General features: G+C 39.0%; 1 protein-coding gene across 1 annotated transcript; it reads left to right on the forward strand.

Moving 5' to 3' along the window:
- Window positions 1-323: 323 nt before the first annotated feature.
- On the forward strand, window positions 324-4,112 carry LOC112201870 (50S ribosomal protein L15). The gene is made up of 4 exons (XM_024342793.2): window positions 324-911; window positions 2,637-2,720; window positions 2,797-2,886; window positions 3,682-4,112. Exons 1-4 carry the CDS (start codon window positions 489-491, stop codon window positions 3,943-3,945), a joined length of 861 nt encoding a protein of 286 aa, XP_024198561.1. The 5' UTR covers window positions 324-488; the 3' UTR covers window positions 3,946-4,112.
- The last annotated feature ends 20,112 nt before the right edge of the window (window positions 4,113-24,224 follow it).

The following is a 24,224-nucleotide window of genomic DNA, read 5'->3' on the forward strand; positions in this document are numbered from 1 at the left end:
TAATATTATTTCGAGACGTTCTCTTACCCCCCCCCCCCCCCCCCCCATATTTTATGGTTTCATTAATAATTATGACTTAAGAGCAACCTTTAGCGGTTTAGCCCTACCTCCCAAAAAAAGAAGAAGTCAAAATTGAATTCAAGTAATAGGAGCCATTAAATGTGATTTAAGGCACGTGGCATCATACAATAAAAAAGCTTAAGAAGCTCGGTACAAAAATTTGCCTATGTTTAAAAAAGAGGGAGATTAATTTCAATAGAAGAAAGTTAGAGGGGCATCAATTTCATATAGTTTACTGCACAAAAGAGAAAAATGCAAAAAAGGTGAGAGTGTGAGGGCATTGTGCTTCAAATACTCCCAAAAGCCCCCAAATTGTTAAACCCTCCCCTTCCTCGTCCTCCTCCCCAAAAACCCATCTTGTTCAACTCACTGATTCAATGAAACAGAATCAAAACCAGTGATTGATTCTGATTGCAACACAACCGACCATGTTGCTCAGAAGAAGACTCACTTCCCTTCTCTCCACCTCCATCCTCGGCCCCAAACCCACTCTCACTCTCACTCCCACTCCCTCGCCCCAATCCTCCCTACATTTCCTTGCCCAATGCACCAACCCTAACCCTAGCTTCAGCAGCAATGGCAAAGCCGCCGCAGCCTTGGGGATTGTTCAGGGAGTGAGGGCGTACAGTAGTCTGCTGAGCTTGAACGATCTGAGACCCAAAGTGCCCAGGAAGCAGAAGACCAGGAAAGGCCGAGGGATTGGGTCGGGGAAAGGCAAGACGGCTGGGCGAGGCCACAAGGGTCAGAAGGCCAGGGGCTCCGGGAAGTTGGGGTTCGAAGGTGGACAGACCCCGCTGCGACGTCGTTTGCCCAAGCGTGGGTTTAAGAACCCCTTTAGTCTCACTTTTCAGGTACCCCCCTTTTCATGCCTTTTGTTTTCATTTTTGTGTATTGAGTGCTCTGCAATTGGATTGATTGGATGTGTTCTAAGTTGTTTTTTTCGAGAGGAAGAGAAAAGGGTTTGTTAGCTTTGGAGATATTAAATGAGGGGATTCGATTCGAATCCCACCGAACTTTTCCGTACTAGAAAACACTTGCATTTTACCTGAGAAGATTATTTTTGTTGGAATACAATGCACAATCAACCAGTAGAGGAGGAGCGATTAGAAAAGGAGGTTGTTTTCACTGGCTAGGTGTGAACCACATGAAAGAACTCGTATACTGGATATAGGTTTGCATAAATTTTAGCACCAGTGATCTCACTTTATTAAGGGAAGTTGAATTATTAGTTTATTTTGGGTCTGTCGTAGTTTATGTACTAAAAACATGAGAGTGATATTGGGGTAGTTATTGTCATTTTGTATTTCAAATGAAGTTTTAAAGTTCATATATTTAACAGGATATGCTATTGGGATACTAATCATGTACTATGTCAGATGCCCATGGTTCTTGTGTGTATACATGTAGAGATGTGTGTAGGTTAAAACCCCGTAATAAATAGTAGAACACTGAAGTTATGCAAACCCATTGACCTATGATGACCTCCCAGGGTCGTTTGTTACTTGTGGTAATTGTGGACCTCTTTATGTTTAGTGCTTGTCCAACCCTCACTTGTATAGGCTTGAATAAGGTGAGTTTGATCTGTGTTTGGTGCAGTGGTACTAAGAAGGTTTAACCCAGACGAGAAAGAATTAAGAAGTAGAAAAGAAAGAAAGAACCACACAACCCAGATGAGTAACCAATATCGGGTGCTTTGGGAATCATACCAAAATCCTCTGGTGCAATGGAAATCAATACCAAAATCTCAAAATTTAGAGTTTTCTGGTACTCTCATCTGGTTTGTTGAGGGTTGGACCAAAGAAAAAGGAAGAAGAAGAAATATAGATGATACCAAATCTGAAAAACCACAAGAAACCAATAAATCAGAAACCCAAAGTTTAAAGCAAAAATAAGAAAAATTAACCCAGAAATTCCTCAACAAATAATTCAGAAATAAAAAACTTGAAAAATTGCTTGTCTCTCCGCAAAATTATGGAGGCAGAATGGTTTGACTGAGTTGTTGAGACTTTTGGAGGTGGAGAAAGTGAGAGAAAGCATTCTACTTCTAGCGTTTACCTCATGCTTGTTGCCCTCTTCATGCCTTAGCTAAACTATCTGCAGATGTATTGTGATACTAAAATCCTTCTTATCTTACTATCACAGGAACATAGTTGACAATCTTTTCAAACTTGAAAGAGTGGTGTACCCTGATTCCTCAACCCTTTGAAGAATATTTACTTTTCTGCGCTAACATGGATACCCTTTGAACTTTAAAGATTATGCCAAGTGGGTTTTTCTTTAAGTATAGATGTGTCTGCGATTGCATGTTCTATATATATGAGAGTATCCTTTTTACGTTTGTTGCCTCAGAAGGCACTGAATCCTTGGTGTTACCTAATTTGAACTCCTAGACTATTGTTTGTTCTGTAGTATGGATATCCATATTTTGAAGCAGAATTCGAGGGCGTGTCTATCTGATTTTCATCCTGTTTTTCCTTCAGAGGCCAGTTCTACTATGTTAATCATTTATGGAGAATTTAAATGTTTCACCTTTGTTCCTTTCATTTTCCGATAATACCTTGCATGTCTTTGTGCAGCCAGTAGGATTAGGAAAGATTGCCAAGCTAATAAATGCGGGGAAGATCGATTCTTCAGAGTTGATTACAATGAAGACTCTCAAGGTACAGTAAATTCATTCTTGGACCATGCCATTTCCTTCGTTGACTGAGTTCAATCTGCTAATTACCACTACTATAGGATACAGGGGCAATAGGGAAGCAGATAAAAGATGGAGTGAGATTAATGGGACGTGGCGCTGAACACATCAAGTGGCCAATTAATTTAGAGGTATGTGTTCACCCGTGCTTTCTACATTATTGACCTATGTATTTCAGACCAAAAAAGAGGACCTATGTATTATGTGGCTGGGACATCTTTTTTGCTTGCCTCTTCACTGTTTCTGTTTTTGAAATGCTGCATTCTTCTTAAAACTGTGTATGTTGGGAGTGACTCCCCACATCAGTGCTGAACTTTGAACTAAGGAATAGTGATTTCAGATTAAATTTTATATATTGCCATATGCTGTTGATCCAGTGGTATGATGATTTCTATAGTCTATAGGGAGAATTCCACAAATGGTCACTCAACTATGACTCATTCGACACTTTGGTCACTGAAGTTTCAAATATATCACTTTGGTCACTCAACTATTGCACTGTCAATTACTTAAGTCACTCAAAGAGTATTTTTTATAATTTTGTTTTAATGAAAAAAATTAACAAAGTGACTTAAGTGATTGCCAGTGCAATAGTTGAGTGACCAAAGTGATATATTTGAAACTTTAGTGACCAAAGTGTCGAATGAGTCATAGTTGAGTGATCATTTGTGAAATTTTCCCTAGTCTATAATTATACTTGGGAGTGTTTACTGATTCATACTTCAGTTTCCATCGAATTTAAAATACCTAGATGTCGAAAAGTCATATAAAATTTAGTCAGTCTAAGTGATGGCAAGTCATATAAAATTTAGTCAGTCTTAAGTGGTGGCTCATAATGTTTTAACCAGGTAATTATTTTATACTTGTGGACCTTGACGTACCTGATACATGCAACTCGAAACTGAACTGACAGATGACATTTACAGGTATCACGTGTCACCGTAAGGGCAAAGGATGCAGTTGAAGCTGCAGGGGGGTCTGTCAGAAGAGTGTATTACAACAAGTTAGGCTTTCGAGCTTTGCTCACACCTGAGTGGTTTGAAAAGAAGGGGAGATTATTGCCAAGAGCAGCCAGACCTCCACCAAAACAGAAGGATAAGGTTGACAGCATTGGCCGCTTGCCAGCCCCAACCAAACCTATTCCATTTTTGACTGAAGAAAACGAGGCGGCCTCCACTTCATCTACTTGACTAAAGGATCAAAATCAGTTTGTTTATTCAGGATTTTGTTTTTTATATTTCCATCTTCATCTATGTTTGGCATAAATTGTCTTTTTATAAGAGAAGGTTTTTGTTGTAAGACGAAGTTATCTCGGGGACAAGAGGAATGAGGAAAGCTTTTCATGCTATTGCTTCAACTTTTTTTTTTTTTGGGTGGAAGAAGCTGAACCTACTTCAGAATGTCAGCCGAATTGCTTATTAGAAAGATAACTTGATAAGAGAGAGAGCTCTCTACAATATAATCTAGGTTAAGTCAACCCAATCATCAGATGCTTACACCCATTTATGCAGTTTTACTTGAAACAGTGCCTGTGGTTAAACTTCACAGTTCTGGAAGGATCGACTAAAGCTAGTTGAAATGGTAGCCGTAAAACTGTGAATTGCCGTGCAGAGCCACTTGCGGAAGTAAATAGTTTTGTGTGAAAGTGTTAGAGCAAAGAGCCTTTCCAAATAGAAGAAGCCACCACAATCAAAGAAGGCAAGGCAAAAGTTTGCCAAGGAATATCACAAAGGCCTAAAAGAAGACCAAATTAGCAGAGGAGTAAGGACAATGAATAAAAGAGTGAGGATGGGACTTAGAGGAAGAGTTACATAGAACACAAATAGGACTGGCATTTGGAGCAAACCAAGCAAGACAATCAAGAGTCGAGAGCCTGCATTAACCACAGAATGAAACTTTGTCTAGGGTCATTTTGAGGAAAAACTTGATAGTCAGAGCTATGTCGTCAGGCTCACATTACTCCTTTCCAAAGCCTCATTGCTTCCACCTGAACAGCATCAACATTCATCACCTTCACGTCTGCTGTGTACATCACTACACAATTTCCAGACCAACACCTAGAATCACTTCAGCAGGTCCGCCCTTGCTGCTGGGCAGCGTTGGCGATAGCCCAGGGCCGCAGATCCAAGGGGGCACCAAATTTAAAATCCCAATTTATTTTAGTGTGCGTATATATATATGTGTGTGTGTGTGTGTGATATGATGCCATTTTCGCAATGACAGAGAGATGAAAAACAAAAAAACTGATCAAGAATCAAGGAAACTCTAATTAAAGTAGGTTCTCTCTTCTAGGCATTTTTCTTTTTCTTTACAACCTCTTTCTCTCTTCCATAAAACAAGAAAATACTTTCTCTTTTCTCAATTTTTCCCTCCATATCTCTCTCAATCCCTCTTCCCTCACAAGTTCATCGAGTCATTGCCTCATCATATATTCTTCCCTATTGTTTTTTCTTCTGATTTTTTTTATTCTCTCTTTGCTGCAATCTCTAGAAATTAGGGTTTTTGAAATAATAATAATAAGAAGTAGAAGAACTTTTCTAGAAAGAGATTATGTTTGTTTTTTTTTTTTTTTTGATGAGTTTGGTTAACCCTCCATACTAATGCACGTTTTGTTTATAATTTTGCTGAGTTTTGCAATAGAGGTTTTTTTGGTTGCTGAAATTTTGCAGTAGGGTCTGATACTTCCATTGAAATATATATATTATTTATATATAGTTGTGTTAATCCTCAATAAATTTTGAAACATGAATTTATATAGATCTTATTGCACTCGATTTCTGACAAGTCTTGTGAATCAACGACTATTTACAAGACTTATATTAATATGCAAGTTAGGCCCGATAATTCTCGCCCGGGGTCTTGAAAGACTCAGGACTGGCCCTGCACTTCAGCAACACTATCCATTCCTAAATCACTAGAGCAAATGGGGCCTTTAACCGACCATGACCTAGGTGGCAGATCCCAATTACTACAGAAGAATACCACAACTTTTGCAATAACATAGCAGTAAACAACCAGCAGAAGGTATAATACAGTCTTTTCTGATAGAAATTCCAAATTGGATATTTTATGCATGAGTAGTAGGAAGAACATAAACAAAGTCTAAAAAGTATCAAATGCAGCTTTATCACCACATTACTTGAACTTCTCCAGACGAGTATGGCATTCATAACCTCATTAACCTGCATCCTTCTATTTAACTTGCATAACACTCCATTGCTTAGGTCATAAAATATCATCATTTCCTCCAGAGTCTGAGCATGCCAGAGTGTAAGCCTTGCTAACTCAATTCCAGTTCGATCCCTGTGAAAGCTCCCATGGCTACCGCCTAATGTTGACGAATAGAAGTCAGATCTCGCTTCTTCCAGTGTTCCATATTAACCTCATATGGCTAGAAAATTAAGATGAAAACAAGTAAATCAATTGAAAATTTCCCAAATAATATGTAACAAAACAAAATATAAAGATAATAGCACAGAAGATTTGTTATAATCATGATGAATCTCTCGGGATGATTGTGACAGAGATGAAAAGAGAAATATAAACCAACAGAAGCAGCAGAACCTTAACTTACATTACATTCAGAGCTAGAGCCGAAGTAAGAAAAGTAGACAGTTACACACTTGCAATCAAATTGGGTATTCCTATTAAAAGAGAAACAATGGCAGGACACAAATTGGGTAAACCAACAGTAAGCCTCCACATGTTCATACACAAATACCATGTATTATGTAATGAGCTGGCATGCATCGTTCCCAGAATAGAACCTGCAATGTTATAAATCTTGTTCTCAACTAACATTTTGTTCTTTTGAACTTTTGAATTTAATTTCAGGCTAATGGCACAAAGCTTGAAGCATAAATGACTGTTTTACTCTGGCTAGTGACACAAATATAATAGTAAAGCAATTAATACCAACACTCAAGCTCAAAGAAACACTGAAATTCTAGAAATATAAGCTTGCCACATTAGGAAGCAATTCAAAATTAAAACATAGTGCAAATTTTTGAGACTTGGTAAAAAAACCAAGTGTATGTGCAGTTTTTAACATGAATTTGAGGAAATTTGGCACGCGTGAGATCAAGGTTGAACACTTGATGACACATAGACCAAAAAACCTTATTGCTAGCATATGTGGCTAATACTGGAATCAACCAAAAGACAGCAACCAAAATGATTTGAACTATTCTATTATCTCCATACCAGAAGAAAATAGAAGTTCAAGTAGCAAAATATCCTCTAAAAAGTTATCTTATTCCAGTATTGATATCAACTGAAAAATAAAAACCAAATCTTTTCAAGGACGAGCTCTCGGTGGTATGATGTATATCCCATGAACTTCTCCCAGAAGTAATTCCTCAATGAATTCGCAGCAACATGATATCCATTTGAAGAACCACCTCATCATGTTTACGAACATTTTCAAATCCAAGTATTTCAGATTAAAGGAAACAACAAAGGAGAAGGTGTCCTGATTAGGTTTATCCATTATTTTGAACGGTTCCTCCATGTTCATATTGTCAACCACAAAAGCAAAATTTTCAAGGGGGCTGTCAGCTGGGATCGGCATCATCTCATTATCTGTGCTTTCAAATTTTCACCACATCAGCATCAACTGCTTGAAATTTTAAAATACAAATTGCTGCAACCACTCCCACAAAATTCAGTTCTACATTCTAAAATGGCTGCCAGACCACTATAGTCAAGCAATTCTATATTATTACACAAAGTGATGATAGTAATGAAGAAACTAACTTGTTTATATTTTTATTCTTTTCTGCAACATGATATCAATCATTTTGAGAGCAGGAACAGATAGATAATAGATGTTGATGTTGAATGCAAACAAGAATAGACCAAGGCATACACTATGCATACTTAATTAAACATAAAACTATTGCTTTTGGACCCACATTGTGTATCTCTAACATAGGGGGAACGAACTTGTATAGGTTGCCTGTACTAGATATGTAATAGCAAAATGTAGTATGTCGGCATTACATATACAAACTTTGAATACAATAGCTTTATTATACAAATTGAGACAGTTATGATTGGTTCAAATCTTTCACTTGTTGAAGTCTACCACTGCAAAAAGGGCAAGACCTACAAATGCAGTAATTTCCCCAGCCAGAAGCGCATGGTCCTCCAAAGGATAAAGAGTTAGACTGACAACTCCAAAATTTGGTCATGCAAGTCTCTCTTTTCTCTGGAAATTAGTACAAAATGAAGTACTATTAGCAAGCAACATGCAGTAGGCCTGGTTTCCAGTAGACTTTGAACAGAAGGATTGCATTTCAATTAGCAAAGTTATCAAAGGAAGGCTAGGGTTGGATCAGATTTTAATGTAACTGTAAAGTGATATGCTAAAAGTAGCATGCAATTTAACCTTAAAAAAAAAGTCAATTGTCAGTATAGAATAAGTAGGGATCATTCAAGCTAGAGATTGAGGGTACACCTGTAATCATGCAAACAAATAAAGAATTAAAGTATGCATAAGGTATTATTTACAGAAATAAAAAAAAGAATAAAAGAATATAAACATGAAAACGTAAATTGGGGGTTTTAGGTTTCGAAATCAAAAATTAAAAGAAACAAAATAAAAACGTAAAATACATATACAAGTGGAGATGAAACGCAAGGAAAAAGATTAAAGCCATAACCATATGATCGAAAACAAATTACAATTCTTAGAGTTGATTATCTATGTCATGAGAAAGAAGTCGACCATGTGAAATGTTAGTAAGCAAACGATTTCCCATATTTTACTTTCCTTGAATATTTAATCTAAGTGAAAGCACCTAAATTAAACCTATTGAACATGCAATCATAGTCTAGAAATCTAGCTACTCAAGAACATACTCAACACATGAAGAATAAAGAAAGGATCAACCAAAGTACACAACCTAGTATAAGAAAGCTTATCTATTTGCAGTCCTTCTTAATTGATTTCGACATTTGTCCAAAGACTTTACTACTTTTGAAATAGGTTCACAAAACTATTAGGTGAATTGTTTACCTAAATTTAGTTCCATTTACATGCATATATCTTAAGTTGGCCACCAAAGAACACATACATAAAAGTTTTCTATAATCCAAAATCAATTAAGCAATCTCACATAAACAACACAAAAATCAACATATAGAAATCATAACTTTATTATCAAAACATATAAACCGGCTTTAAACTTTGCCCTGAACGTTATGTTAACTAAATACACAGGTTTTGAAATCTAACCAAGAAAAACTAAAGACTTCATGAAGAAAAACATGAAAATATATCGTGAAGGATGAACAAATTAAAGGAGCTTTGAGACGTTGAACTTGAAGATTCTTGAAAGCAACCAACCTTCTAAGGATAGCACAAAGGTGGTGGACGGCTAGGAAGAGGATGTATTGCACGCTTCTTCTTCTCCTTGGTTGAAAACGCAGAGCTATGGCACTAGAGAATGGAATCTGATTTTTGTGAGTGAAAGAAGGAAAGAATGGTATGTACAAGGTCTGATTTACGTTGTTAGCAACCCCTTTATATAGGAGAACAGCATCCTTGATCCTTGATGATTGACTCCATCTCTACTTCATTTAGGCAATTAACGAATTAATCCTTTGGTCCATATAACATAAACCAATCAAATAATTCCATGTCATCTCTTCTGCGTCATTCAACCAATAAAAAGCCTCCAAAAGCAATTAGATATCAACCATAAATGTTGGATTTTAATTGCTGAAATATTGCTGAATATATTCTTGACTTTATCTCCTTATTCTTGGCTAAGAAAAGATTTATGCAATCAGGAATATATCCAGTCCTTATTTCATCTTTCTTTATCACATATGAGTTGTAATTGCTTCCCAATTTAATCTTGACGTCAACTCTAGAATCTTTTTTTGCGACACATGTGCAATATTATTTGGAATATGAAGCACAAATTTGTCCATGGGCTTCCTGATGTGATTTGTGCCTTAAAACAGAAATTCTGGTCAAAAGTCAGATTCATGCGCAGCTTGACCTTCCTGTACTAAATCGTCCATACCATCTTCTAGAAAAATGTTATTGACGAACTGTAAAAAGTTCTGGAAACTAGACATTTGAAGCTTTCCACCAATATAAAGATCATCATTAGTTCATCTTGAGCTGCTCTCAGTGTTATGTCAAAGTCGACTGATTTGCACGGGCAGATTTCTTGATTTGGCCTTTCATGCTTCTTTTCTCCTATATTTTCTCCTTTGCTTCCAAAATACACCTAAAATAAGAAAATAATATTAAAAAAATAAACAATAGAAAAATTAACTAAGCAAAGTGTAGAGAGTTTAACATTATAAACATAGCATTTCATGCTCCTATCATAAATAACCAAATGATAGTTAGATTTGGAACTAACCTTAAACTTCTCTAATCTACAAAAGAGTGGTTGGACATATTTTAAGCCATTCTATATATAGTCTCGATCTATTTCTTCTAATATTCATTCCATTTCTATCATCAATAAAATCAGGTTCAAAACTTCAAAGATTCATGCTGATTAATAAGTAACACAATAGTTACCTTTTTCTTCATCCTTATCGTTGATTGCACCAACCTTTGTCTCAAAAGGGTGCATCCACCCCCAACAACAATCCTTCCTCAACAAATGCCTGAAATCTAATAATGTTGTAAATTTCGATACTGCTATCAATGTGCCAAAACCAGATGGAAGAAACTATAAAAACTGAATCTCTTAGACAGTGATTAATTTCATTTCTACTTTCATTCAAGGGAAAATGACTGCTTTAATCTCACGGTACATCTTATTAATGCAGAACAATAATTATCTATAATCAAATGCAAAAGAATCTCAATTTCATATGCTAAGTTGAGGAAGTTCCTAGCAGCTTCCATCAAGAGGGACCTGACAGCCCATTTGAGCAAATCCCTATAACTAGAAAGGTGAAGGCTTGTGTAGAGTGATAAACAGACAAAAAACATTAAGCACTACAAGAATAATTTAATCACATGACACTCATCACATGACACATGCTTTTTTGCTGTCGTCTGAGTTAGTCAAATGACAGATTTTTTAAACCGGTTGTTTGTTCTCTTCTTAGCCAACACATGGTTAGATTCCCAGCAGCATATTGATGAAGTCAGAAATGAGTGGGCAAAATTTGTTGTTAAAACATATATGTAAGCTGTAGTATAGCGTCTAGTTAGTGGTTGGTGTATTATTTTGGTAACCTTGATTTTACAAGATAGACAATATTATTACTTGCTAGATCTAGCCTTTGGTTTAGAATTGCTGGATTTGATCATATCTGGATATGGATATGTACTTTTGGAAATGTTTTGGATTGGCAATGTAAGAACAGATGACATTGACATATGACAATGTTTTATTTTGGATTTGTTCGGGATATGAATGTTCATATTTGCAACAATTGTGCAAAGTCAATTTAGACAACATATAGATCAGATAACTGTAGTGTCCAAAGGTATCACACAACAGAAGGGTTCACAAAACCATTGTTTGAGATCCACTCATACAACACATCTAAAAAACAGCAAATAATACATGTTGTCTGAACTTCATTTCAGACAACAGAAATAACAAATTTAACATTGTGTGATCTCCATTCATCTAACATGTACAACAAAATTACTGTCATCTGATACTTAATTCAGTCAACAGATATAACAATGATATGTTGACTAAGATTCATTTAGCACAACTAAATATAATAAAAACTATGGTCTGAGTTCCTATTAGATGACATATCCTATCAGCGGACTGTTATATCTTATGCAAATCCTACAACACAAACAAATTACTAACTGTGGTCTGAGTTCCTATTAGATGACATATCCCATCAGCTCACTGTTATACCTTATGCAAATGCCATTACACAAACAAATTACTAACAGTTGTTAAATATATATCAGGGACGATAGACTCCTAAATCTTCTGATGTTTTATTTGCATAAAACACAACAAAAACAACACTAACGCTTGTTGGAGATTCATTTCAAACAACAGAGCCATTCCAATAGTGTAGTGTGATATTCATTTCAAACACCATATAGTTGTGTTGCTGTTGTCTGAGATTCATCACACACAACACAGTTTTTCTAAAACTGTCGATGTAATATAATTTTTCTCAACAGTCAATAAGCGAACTGTTGTGTGAGTTTGTAATAGACAATAGTTTAACCTAATTAATTTAATTTAAAAATATTCAAATGACACATACTTACCTATATATGTTGTGTGAATTTGGAACAGACAATAGTTTTTCCTAGTTTTTAACTGTCATCTGAATGAGGTCAATCAGTCAACAAGCTACTAGACAATAGCAGCATTTTCATTCAAACGACAATTCATCGATAGTTAATGAACTGTCGTCTGTTTAACTTTTTGGTATGGTGAAGAAAGAGAGTTACGAGTGTAAAGGTGGAGACTTACTGCCGACTCATAAAGTATACCAACACATATTTAAAGATTCTCTCACACAAACAATAATCATTTAGACACTTCAATATTCAATAGTTTATTGCCTGTCTTTCAATCACTAAATACAGGCGTTCACAATCCATTCTAATCCATCCAAACACACCAATCCAATCCAATTTTATGAGTTTTTAGGCATCCATTGGTTTATGGCATGACCAAGTCATAGCTAGGCGATTCATCATTTGCATTCTTGTAGAACTGTGGTTGTCTGTCTTGTAGTATTTATATCTAGGGGATTATGGGAATGTAAAGGCACTTCATTAAAGATTGCAACAATAGCTGGTGTTATATATCATCTCCAAATTAGAGGAATTTAGCCTATGTATGGTCTTATATGTCTCCAACTACTAGCATGTTTAGGAGAATGCAGCCTTCAAAAATCTATCAAAAGAGCAGTAGCAGTAGAAATTTGAGTAGGACAACATACTTCCCCATTATTATTTCTACTACCCCATATTGCCCACAAAAGAATGTAATATAATTTGTACAAGGCATGAGAGAGAGCTGCAGTTAGTTTGAAGATCGATTACAAATGAAATGGCAAGAGGCAACTCGAATAATTAATTTCAAAGAGCATTGAATCCAAACAATAGCTATTTTGAAGCAGTCCTTGAAGATATGATTTGCATTCTCAATATCACCATTACAAAAAGAACAAAAGAGATCAGGGAGACCAATTTTTTTTAGTTAAATTAACTTTAGTGGGCAAGATGTCAGTAACTAGTCACCACATGAAGCTACACACTTTTTGAAGAATGCATGCATGCTCCACTTGAGATTCTTGAATTCTTATTAATGACTTCCTATCTGTTCAATGAGAGGGTAGATCTCCTAGTTATCCAAAGATATACCAGTAACTGGGTCAAACAATACCTCATAGACAATTTCTATGACCAAAAGTTGAAACATTTTTTTTACCTTACCTATGCCAAACAGTCATGGGAAGCTCAATGAATATCAGAACCAATTGAAATTAATTTTAACCTACTATAACCACAAAACAATCAGAACCTTGAGCTACAAAACCAATGCTAACCATGTTTTCAGAATATCACCAGCACCGTCATGTTAAGCTTAATTTTACGTGTCATTAGAGGCTGCCATTTAGAAATACATGATTTAGGCAAAGAAGTTGTAGCAAGACAAGAGTTTTCCAATTGCTTCCAAATAGATTAAAACTCATAAACAGCTGCTAATGACAACAATTTGACCTTGTTCTCAATGTTCATAGATAAGTTGATACATGGCTTTCCAAATAATCCATAAAGCAAAGGAAATCAAGCACTGTACATTCCTTTTGATTCCCAACTGTCAAAAAACTCTTAACAATCCATTCATCAATAATAGCTCATAGGAATGCCAAACAACACTCCATTAGTCCAAAAAAGTTGAAGTAACACGTGTTCCAAAGTCTGAAAAACTCCTTGCAAATAGACCATAAAGGAGAAGACAACAATTCTTTATAAACAAGTTAACTTACAGAAATAGATTTGGTGCAAGCTCTCCTTAAGAACTGTTTGACCTTTGGTTGAAAAGCAGGATTCCAATTGTATTTCCAAGCCAGTGGATTAATAATATGGGAAGGTTGATTGAATAGTAGGCAATTTCATTTTAACATAGACTTTATGATAGCCTTACCTTATGGTTTAAACACCAGATTTTTAGACTCATGGTCTCATAATCTCATCCAATTTGAATTGGATCCAATCTTAGACTGGATTCAGTGTCAATTCAAATGGCATTTGGATTTATTAAAAGTAATAGTACTAGAATAGCTGAAAAGCCCAATAAGTAAAACGTTAAAGAACAACATAGCTATTGAATTAACTGTATTGTTAAGACATGTCCTAACGGTTTCAACTTAGTTCTAGTATCATATTTGATTAATTTGAAAGTGACTAACGACAATGTTGTGACATTACGTTTCATGCCAAAACAATCTCCCAAAACAAACACTAGTAACTGTTGAATAAAAATTGCACATAGTGAGAGAAAATGTCACTCAACATAATTTCACTAGTATTCATTAAAAGAATAGAGTTTTAATTATTTCGGGTTTGACCCATTCAAGACAGATGTGTCTCTTAATTACAATCCCTTGCTACAGGGAAACACCATTTGATTCTATTTATGAAGAAACCAATTGTGGATGTGTATTTGTTTGTTTATGCGGCTGCACCCGGATATTTGAATGGGTTACCTACGTACCCTTGGAGAGGGATCAAGCCACTCGTAGTTTAAGAATTCCAATGAGTGAATGACTCATTGGAGGGTATTGCTTTTGAAATGTGAATAGTGTTTGGACGAATTTGGTGTGAGTGAACTAGGGATTCCTCAAATTTTCTTCCCCAAATTTTCCTCACCCTCTGTGGTGATTCCTCACCCAAGTGGTGTTTTGATTTCTTATTTTCCTCTTCCTTTGGATCTGATTTTGTCCTCACTGTTTCAAATCTGTTTTTAGATCTTAGATCTTAGATATGAATCTCTAGGATTTATTCTCAGATTTGTTCTCATGGTCATTCTCAGTTTCTATTCTGCCTTTGCTCCTCAAGATGTCCAAACTGTGAACAGATATCCTTCTTCTTGTCTACCTTGCTCTGCCATGGAAGAGTTCGAACTCCTCTGCAACCACCTCTTCAGATCTCAGGTTTCTTTGCTAAGATCTATCTTGGTTTGGTTGTTGTTATCCTTTTATGCGAGATCTTCTGGTAATCGGTCAACTGGAGAATGTATGGCAGCTCTGTCCATATCCTCACCTCTGCCGACCACCCTTGGTTACCAGCCCTTGCTCATGACTTCCGTCGGAGCTCCGGAGTCGAATCTGCTATGGTGGCTGCAAGTTGGAGATGAAGAAGATGCTTTGATTAGGATTTGGGTTTTTTGGGCTGCTTTGGCCTTTTTGTTTTTAGTTCTTTTCTTTCGTTGATTTCTTTGGTCTTGCTTGTTCTGGCAGATGACCATGTGAATCATGCTTGCAGAATTCGTCTGTTTTGGGCTATGTCCCTTGTACTGTTGTTTGGCTTTGTGCCTTGTTAATTGATGCTACCTTTCGACAAAAAAAAAAAAACTAGGGATTTGATTGATTTTGGATTTGTGTCTGAGGTAATTTTGGAAAGGATTTGACTTTTCCTGGTGTTTGAGTGAATTTGATTGGTGAGGTCAGGAATTCAGATTTGATGAATTTGACTGGCGGAGTCAAGGATTAAGATTGGATGAATTTGATTGGTGGAGTCGGGGATTCTGTTTGGACTTGCAGTTGCATCTAGTAGGTTGCTAGATTGCTTACATACCCTTGAAAAGGGACCAAGCCTCTGTAGTGCACAAGTCATTTTCAGTTTTGTATCGATTTTTTAGGTTTGACGGATGTACATAAAATTCTGAATTTGTCAAATGTATCTCTTTTGGACACCCGATTCAGTAAAATGTCTGCTGATTTGATATGGGGACCCAATGTACCGAGCTTTGCAGTGGGGCCCAAAATTTAAAATGGGCTTTGTGCTGCTTCTACTCTTATCGACAAACAAATTAATCAGGTCGAGCTTCCAAGATGAACGGGCTCAAAAGAAAAGTAATTTTGGACACCCACATTGATACAGGCCCAAGTAAGAAAGTGATCCGTACACCCATGTTCTTTCTTCGGGTTTTAGTCTCTACTTTACATCAAGCCTAGTTGTTTTTCTCTCGTCCAACTCCCAATATTATCTGATAACGTTGATTTATCATCTGGCAGCTTCAATGGTGATTGGCTTGAGTTAGAGACCAAATTGGAGAAGGAGATCGACATCCTCAGTCCAAGTCAGAGAAGGGAACACGTCCCTGTACTCTCCATAAAACAGAGGAATCTACCACTTAATTTTTTTTCAACACTGAGTTCTGTATCACTGTCTTCAGCGCAGAGTCTAGTACTCCACCTTTAGATTCAAACTTTCATTGCGGCAGTTGGTCAATTAATTGGAGTTCAAAAACCTGGTGCAACCCCTTCATACGAGCCCTTCTCTGAATACTTCTATTCACCAACATAATCAATTACTTTTCGTTTTCTTGTTGACCATGTACACTACCGCTTCAACAAATTTGAAATCAAGTAATCAATAACACTTGCCACCATTTGTCTTCTTGCTTATGACATACAACAAGTCCAAGTTTGAATTCTTGTTTAAACAATTAAGCTTGCCTCCATTGTTTTGTCTTCTTGTTTTTCAATCATACCACCGTTTCAAGAAACAAAGCAAAGTTTTGCTTATGAGGATCTGGACCTTGTCTTTTAATTAACTTTCATCCATAATTTGATAATTGCATTTTATTGATTTCAAAGCTTTTGTCCAGACCCTTTTGTATTCCTTTAATCTAAACTCTTTTGCAGGTTTCCATTATTTCACCACCGCCAAGCTTTGTCATGCAATTTTGTTTGATATGTGGTCTTAAAAGGATGAGACTTTGAGAGACAAACTGGAACAAGACTATACTTGATCTAATCCAACTGATTTGGTAACGATATTCCCATGCTTTCAATGTTTTTTCCTCTGCCATTTTGTTCTTGTCTCAGTTTCTATTTGTTGACTATAGCTTCGGCATTTGCTTTAAGGAATATTTGTGTGACGGTCATGACCATTCATAACCAGTGGAGAATCTAGGTATGGGGCTGGGAGGACTCAAGCCCTCCCCAGACTTTTGGGTTGGAAAAAAAAAACTATATATATGATATATATTTTATGTGAACAACCTGGGGTAAGCTACATATTCATCCAAAGTCATGGATGGAGAAGGAGTTGGTTTTTGATTGGATGAGCCTCCATTTAAATTGAATGTGTACATTCAAATTTCAAACTAAGTTGACTCAATCTTCATGTGTAGTTACGTACGACTTTATCTCCTTTTCTTAACCGACTCATGCATGGTTTGTTGTGGTTGCTTGGGAGTTTGAATGCTTGTTGATAAGATCACAAGTTCTAAAGAATTATGCTTAAATCCATCTCTTCATTTCTTGTTGGCTTACTGTTTCTCCTTAAGGCCATGTTTGGTAGAGTAGATAAGATTGGATTAGGATTTCAAAATGGATTAGACTAGATTAGATTGGATAGGAGATGCCAACTCCAAACTAATCTTGCGTTTGTGTAATAGGATTGGGAACTAGATAACTAAAAGATTTTAAAAAATAAAATAAAAAAGCCATGGACTCGTCATCTTCATCTTTCGTTTCCACCTTCTACATCCCCAAACGCAGCATAGACCAAGTCAACGGCTGCCTCATAGAGATCCCCCACAAGCTGCCTTCTCGCATCACCGCCAAAGAGGACGCTGACGAAGAAGATTACATCAAAAAAGATGATCAAGAATGGCTGCGAGGGTTTGGGTTTGGATCGTGAGACATCGGAAAATGATGTCATCCAGGTACTTGGACGAGAAATCGATTCCCACTTATAGAATCTCATCCTCACTGCCCAATCCGAATATGAGAAGAGGCGGTTTCATCGAGGAGGCCAAGTTTGATCCACTCTCGAATTATTGAGCTCCTACTTTTTCTTCTTCAGCGGACAAGTTTTCTCGATGAGGTCGAAGACGAAGGCGCAGTATTGGGTACGTTCTACTTTTTTGATCATATCCAGATGGATAAGATATATCTTACCTTCTCAGCAAGATTTGATATGAAGATTTGACATGATTAAAATTTTCTGGTTACTCAATATTCACACGTCCAAACACAAATCCTCATTACATAGGAGATAATTATTAATCTTGTCCAGGTATCATCTCCAGGCAAACAAACGCGGCCTAAGAGTTAAGCATAGAGACCAATCACATTTAGTTTGGCTTATCAATATGAGACTGAATGTATTTATTTTTTTTGTCTCCCAAAAGCTCTGTACAAGCATATAATTGTGCACCATCAATATATTTTTCTATTGTAATGGGCTCCCACGTTTTTGATTTATTTTGAAGGGAAAAAAATGTGAATCGTATCCGACGTTCATTTCATTAATAACTTCAATACCTCAATTTAAAAAAATATAAGAATGGTACCTGAGGTTTTGAGCTCGACCCAACATAAGTACATAGAGATGTTAGCTCCATTATGGAGATTGCCAATTGACATATTTTAAAGGGTATTTTTGTCCTTTCACTCAATTTCTTCTTCTTCCTCACACTCTCTTCTTCTTATGAACCCAACAATTAAGGAAAGGAAAAGTGAAGGAAATTAAACTGATTTCATTTCATGGATAACTCAAAATGAGCAGTAGCATACATTTGAAGGAGTCTCAACTTTCAAAAGAAAAATGGTACGTGGCACAGGACCACCACTAACCGCAAGGAAACAATTTACTGCTATTGCCTAAAGAAGACAAACGACATGGAGTAAGCTGCAACTGCAAACTGGGAAGCCTGGCGCTGCTGTCCCCTCTATGCAGCTATTGGTTAGGACCATATTACTTAGTGGGCTTTGGGTATAATTGGGCTAGGTGTGGGCTTGATCCCAACAAGTCCTCCTCCCAAGAGAACAAGCTTTCCTCAAGCTTGGAAGTGGGGTGGGGAAACTTGCTGACAATGGACTGGGCTTCTTCCCAAGTAGCATCCTCCAGAGGGAGACCAGCCCAAGCAATGAGCCATTTAGTGACGGGCTTGCGGTGTTTGGTGAAGACAGCCATGTCGAGAACTCGATCAGGTAGCTATTCGATGACACCATTCTTATCGAACTGAGGGAGAGTTGCAGCCACAGGAGTGTTATCCCCAATCCAGCGTTTGAGGAGGGAGACATGAAGATTAGGGGCAACCTGCAATTAGATGGAAGGCGCAACTTGTATGCTACATGGCCAATCTTGGCTTCAATCTGGAAAGGTCCGTAGAAGAGTGGGGCAAGTTTCTGCGATGGTCTGTGAATCAGAGATTGTTGCCGGTAAGGATGAAGTTTCAAGAAGACCTAATCTCCTATAGCAAACTCGCGTTCTGTGCGATTTTGTTGTTTCATTCAGTTCTAGGCCATTACCATGTGATATTTGAGGACGCGTAGAAGGGAATCACGATCTTTGAGAGTAGTATCCACGGCGTTGTTGGAGGTTGAGCCAGGGAGATACTGAGCAATCGCCGGTAGAGGGTAGCCGTATACAGCTTAAAACGGCGTCATCTTGCTAGCGGAGTGGAAGGTGGAGTTATATCACCATTTCGCCCAGTGTAAGAGATTAGCCCAATTGTGAGGCTTGTCATTGATGAAACAGTGAAGGTAATGCTCCAGAGTTCGATTGAGGACCTCGGGTTGCCTATCCGATTGCGGGTGGTAAGCCAAGCTCCAGCAAAGCTTCGTGCCCTGCAACTTGAAAAAGTGTTCCCAGAAGTGTGATTTGAAGATGCGGTCACAATCACTTACTATGGATTTGAGCATTTCGTGAAGGCGGAAAATTTCCATAGTGAAGATTTCAGCTATTTGAGCTGATGTGTAGGGATGGGTCACTGGAATGAAGTGGTCGTACTTGGATAAACGGTCAACCACCACAAGTATTGACATTTTGCCCTCTGATGAAGGTAAACCATTAATGAAGTCCATGGCAATATCAACCCAAATATTATCTGGAATTGGCAGCGGTTGGAGGAGTCCCGGTGGGTGAATGGCTTCGTAGTTATTACGCTGACATTGGTCACAAGAGGCAACGTAGCGCTTGACATCCTGGCCAAGCAGAATTGCGGGCCAGTCGCTTGAATGTGCGGAGGAATCTAGAGTGGCCTGCAGTAAGAGTGGAATGGAACTAGTGCAGTATCTTGCAATGCCAATCAAAGCCTTGGAGAACAAAGATGCGGTCTTTATAGAGTAATCTTCCATCCTGGAGGCTAAAACCCTTCTTCACCTCTTGACCCGATTCGAGCGCAGTGATGATGTTATCGGCCTCGAGGTCAGGGCGGTACGCATGGTCTATTGCAGCAACGTTGTCGAAGATTGGCGATGAGAAGTTTTGGATGCTGTGGAATTCGTGCTGCCCGGAAAGGGTATCAGGTATGGTGGTCAAAAGACCAGCTCTGTATTGTATTGTGTAATCGTAGCCCAAAAGCTTAGACACCCACTTGTGTTGTGCAGGTATGCTTATCCTTTGAGTGAACATGTGTTGTACGAGTTGGTGGTCTGTTAGAATCGTGAAATGGTGACCCAGCAGGTATGTCCGCTATTTCTCAACCGCGTGGAGCACAGCTAGCATCTCCTTCTCGTAGGTGGACAAAGACTGATTTCTTTAGGAGAGGGCCTTGCTGAGGAACTCTATTGGGTGCTAATTTTAGGTCAGAACGGCGCCAATCCCTTGTTTGCTGGCATCAGTCTCGATGAAAACTCCTCGGAGAAATTGGGCAAGGTTAGAACAGGTGCGGATGTGATGGCTTTCTTGAGGTCATCGAAAGCTTTTTCAGCCATGAGTGTCCAGATGAAATTGTTGTGCTTGAGCATGTCATTGAGAGGTCTAGCAATTAGTCCATAGTGTTGCACAAACCATCTGTAGTAGCCGGCCAAACCCAGAAATCCCCTTAAAGCTTTCGTGGCCTTGGGTTTGGGCCATTGTAGGATGCTTTGAACTTTGGCAGGGTCCATAGAGACACCTTGGGCAGAGATTATGTGGCTTAAGTATGTGACACTAGATTGGGCCAGAGAGCATTTGGAGAGTTTGACATGTAATTGGTGAGTTTGTAAGATGTGCAGAACTGCTTCCAAGTGCACTAGATGAGAATCCTAATCTTTACTATACACCAAGATATCATAAAAAAAAAACTAGCACATATTTGCAAAGTAAATCTCTAAAAATGTGATTCATAAGTGCTTGAAAAGTATAAGGGGCATTAGAGAGGCCGAATGACATTACCACAAACTCGTAGTGGCCATCATGTGTGTGGAAGGCGGTTTTCTGGATGTCGTCTTCACACATGCGGTTTTGATGGTACCCAAAAAGCTGATCGAGCTTGGAGTAGATGGAAGAGCCATGGAGTTCATCAAATAGTTCATTGACTACAGGAATTGGGAAACGGTCTTTTATGGTTGTCGAGTTCAATTCCCTACAATCAACACAAAACCTCCAACTTCTTTCTTTCTTGCGGACAAGTAAAACCGGGGATGAGAATGGACTTGAGTTGGGTCGTATAATCCCTCGTTGCAACATATCAGCTACTTGGGCTTCTAGTTCGGTTTTCTGAGAATGAGCATACCTATAAGGCCGAACATTTATTGGGCCTTGGTTGGGTTGCAAGGGTATCATGTGGTCTACTTCCTTGGAGGGGGGAAGGCCCAATGGGGGTTCAAAGAGAGGCCCAAAGCATTGTAGTAGCTTGGTGATAGCAGGGGGATGGTTTGGAATAGGATTCTCGGACAAAATGGAGTGTATCTGGTGGCTCTGTTCAAATTGATCCGAAGGAATGAGATCTAGGATATCCGCATCCTTAATAACTCGGTTGGGTTTGAAGTTTATGCCTCGTAAGATGTGGCGTCTCCCATTGACAGTAAAAATCATGATCTTGTCAAGGAAGTGCCATCCAATGAAGCCAAGGGTGTCAAGCCATTGAGCACCGAGTACTAAGTTGCAGCCGGCCACTGAAAGAAGCAAAAATGAGTATGTGAAGCTATAGTCTTGGACACAGATGGTAATGTTATGAGCTATTCCAGAAGGGCTGAGGGTGTGACCAGAAGCGGCTGTGAATTGGAGGGTCGCGGGTGGAGCAATGGGTAAGCCGAGCTTGGCCACTGTCGCCAGATTGAGGAAATTAATAGTTTCTCTGCAATCGATGAAGATATCGATTGGGATTTCCCCAATTGAACCTTTCAAGCGCATCATGTCACTGAGCTTGGTGCGGGTAATGGTGTGGAGAGGGTAAATGGGGGTTTCTTCTGGTAGTGGTTCTTTGGTGTCAGAGGAATGGGTGGCTTCTTCTGGGTTCTCTTCAAGGGTGTGTTGAAAGTCAAGAATGGCCGGGAAGGGTTTCTTTCACACATGGGTGTCAGAATACTGTTCATCACAGTTGAAATAGAGTCCTTTTACCCGGCGCTCGCGTTGCTCTTGAACGGAGAGGTGTCAGAATGGCGTGTTTCTTTGTGGTGGTGTAGGGAAGGCAAGAAGGGTAGGTGCTTGAAGTTGGCGGGTAGGGGGAAAAGTGGGAGGTCTGTTGGTGGTGTTAGGGAAATTGGGTTTGGTGGTGGATTGAAAGTGATGTGGGCGAGGGCGATAAGGGTAAGAGTGGCGTAGCTTGTTGCTCCGAGTCTCGTACCATTGGGCTAGCTCCTGAGCTTCGACCAAGGTGGTGGGTTTCATGACCTTGACATCATGTTTCAATTTTGGCCGAAGACCGGCGATGAAAATTGGAATAAGTTCGCTCTCTGGCCAATCCGGAGCCCTGCAAGAAAGTTTAGTGATGGCTAGGATGAAGTCATCCACTGTGGTGGTTTGTTGGAGGTGTGCCAACATGCCTTTGAAGTCGGAGTTGCTACCAGCGCTGAAACGAGTGAGAAGTGCAGTGGCAAACTCATCCCAAGTAGTGTTGGGTGGCGGAGTTCGTAAGCATTTATCCAGACGGATGCGTCGGGTCCAAGATGCATTGCCACTATTTGGACCCTTTTGTGAAGGGGACCCTCGTTTTCCCGGACGTATCTTTCAGCCATGGCGAGCCACCTAATGATATCCACGCCGTTAAAGCGTGGTAAATCGAGCTTCGGGGGTCTATAGGGGGTGGGTTTAGTGTGGAATTAATGGTGGCAGCGATAGTTGTTCGGTGGGTTGTGATGGGGGGAGTGAGGCGGTGGTGACCCGAGTGGTTGTGGAAGTGGTGAAGCGATAGTGGTGTAATGTGGAGGAGTGGAGCTCATGTGAGGGTGAGGTGTGAAGGGGGTGGAGGTTGGTGGAGCATAAGTGGGTTGTGAATGGTGACGTAGAGGTGGAAAGGAGCCAAAAGAAAATTGGATGTGTAAGGAGTTTGGGGGATTGGAGGCTTAGATGTGTTTGTTGGGGAGGTGAAGATGGGGTCAAGTTGCTTAATGATGTGGTGAGGTGGGAGGGACCTGGAACGCTGGTGGTGGAGTTAGTGGAGGCCGGGGGACCTTGAGCTAATGTAGTGAGTAGGGTGTTTTGTAGAGTATCGAACTGGTGTTGCATCAAGGTTTGGCTACGAGCAATTTGCTCGATTGTTGTATGCAAGTCATCATGCTGGGATTAAAGTGTGTCGTTTTGAGATTGGAGCATGTCCACAAAGGCCTGGAAAGTGGCCAAGTGGTATGTGGAAATGGTGGTAGTGTGGGCAGAGGAGGAGGGTGGTGGCTGGGGTAGTGGTGGGATTGCTCCGCCGGGAATGGCTGTTAATTTTAGGTGCCACGCATCAGTGGCTCTAATACCAGATGGTGAACCCAACAATTAAGGAAAGGAAAAGTAAAGGAAATTAAACTGATTTCATTTCATCGATAACTCAAAATGAGCAGTAGCATACATTTGAAGGAGTCTCAACTTGCAAAAGACAAATGGTTCGTGGCACAGGACTACCACTAACTACAAGGAAACAATTTAATGCTATTGCCTAAAGAGGACAAAGGACATGGAGCAAGCTGTAGCTGCAAACTGGGAAGCCTAGCGCTGCTGTCCTCTCTATGAAGCTGTTGGTTAGGACCATATTACTTAGTGGGCTTTGGGTATAATTGGGCTAGGTGTGGGCTTGATCCCAACATCTTCCTCCTCCCAATTCTCCCTCAAGCTCTCATGCTTCAAATTTTAGTTTCTCTAACTCTCTCAATCTTCAATTGAGTCGATTTCGAGAACCCAAGGCTTTGACTGGAATTCAATTTCCAGATTTCCTAACTAGATTACGAAAGAAGAAGTCTCTGATGGTGGGATGAAAACTCAGTAGGTCGGTTAAGGTGCAGATCTAGTGGAGGCTAGACCAACGATTATAAGAGTTAGAGACGATGAGGACGAATGTGATAGGTCAGTGAACGACGGAGTTGATTCTGGGTTTGTTTGTTTTTGGGGTTTTTAAAAAATTTA

Source organism: Rosa chinensis, chromosome 5 (genome assembly GCF_002994745.2).
Source record: "Rosa chinensis cultivar Old Blush chromosome 5, RchiOBHm-V2, whole genome shotgun sequence".
NCBI classification, from domain to species: Eukaryota; Viridiplantae; Streptophyta; class Magnoliopsida; order Rosales; family Rosaceae; genus Rosa; species Rosa chinensis.

Excerpts from the sequence above, each read along its gene's own strand:
- LOC112201870 (XM_024342793.2), top strand. The coding sequence starts at position 489 with ATGTTGCTCAGAAGAAGACTCACTTCCCTTCTCTCCACCTCCATCCTC. Across the intron at positions 912-2,636 it reads CCTTTAGTCTCACTTTTCAG|CCAGTAGGATTAGGAAAGAT; the intron begins GTACCCCCCTTT and ends GTCTTTGTGCAG. Across the intron at positions 2,721-2,796 it reads TTACAATGAAGACTCTCAAG|GATACAGGGGCAATAGGGAA; the intron begins GTACAGTAAATT and ends CCACTACTATAG.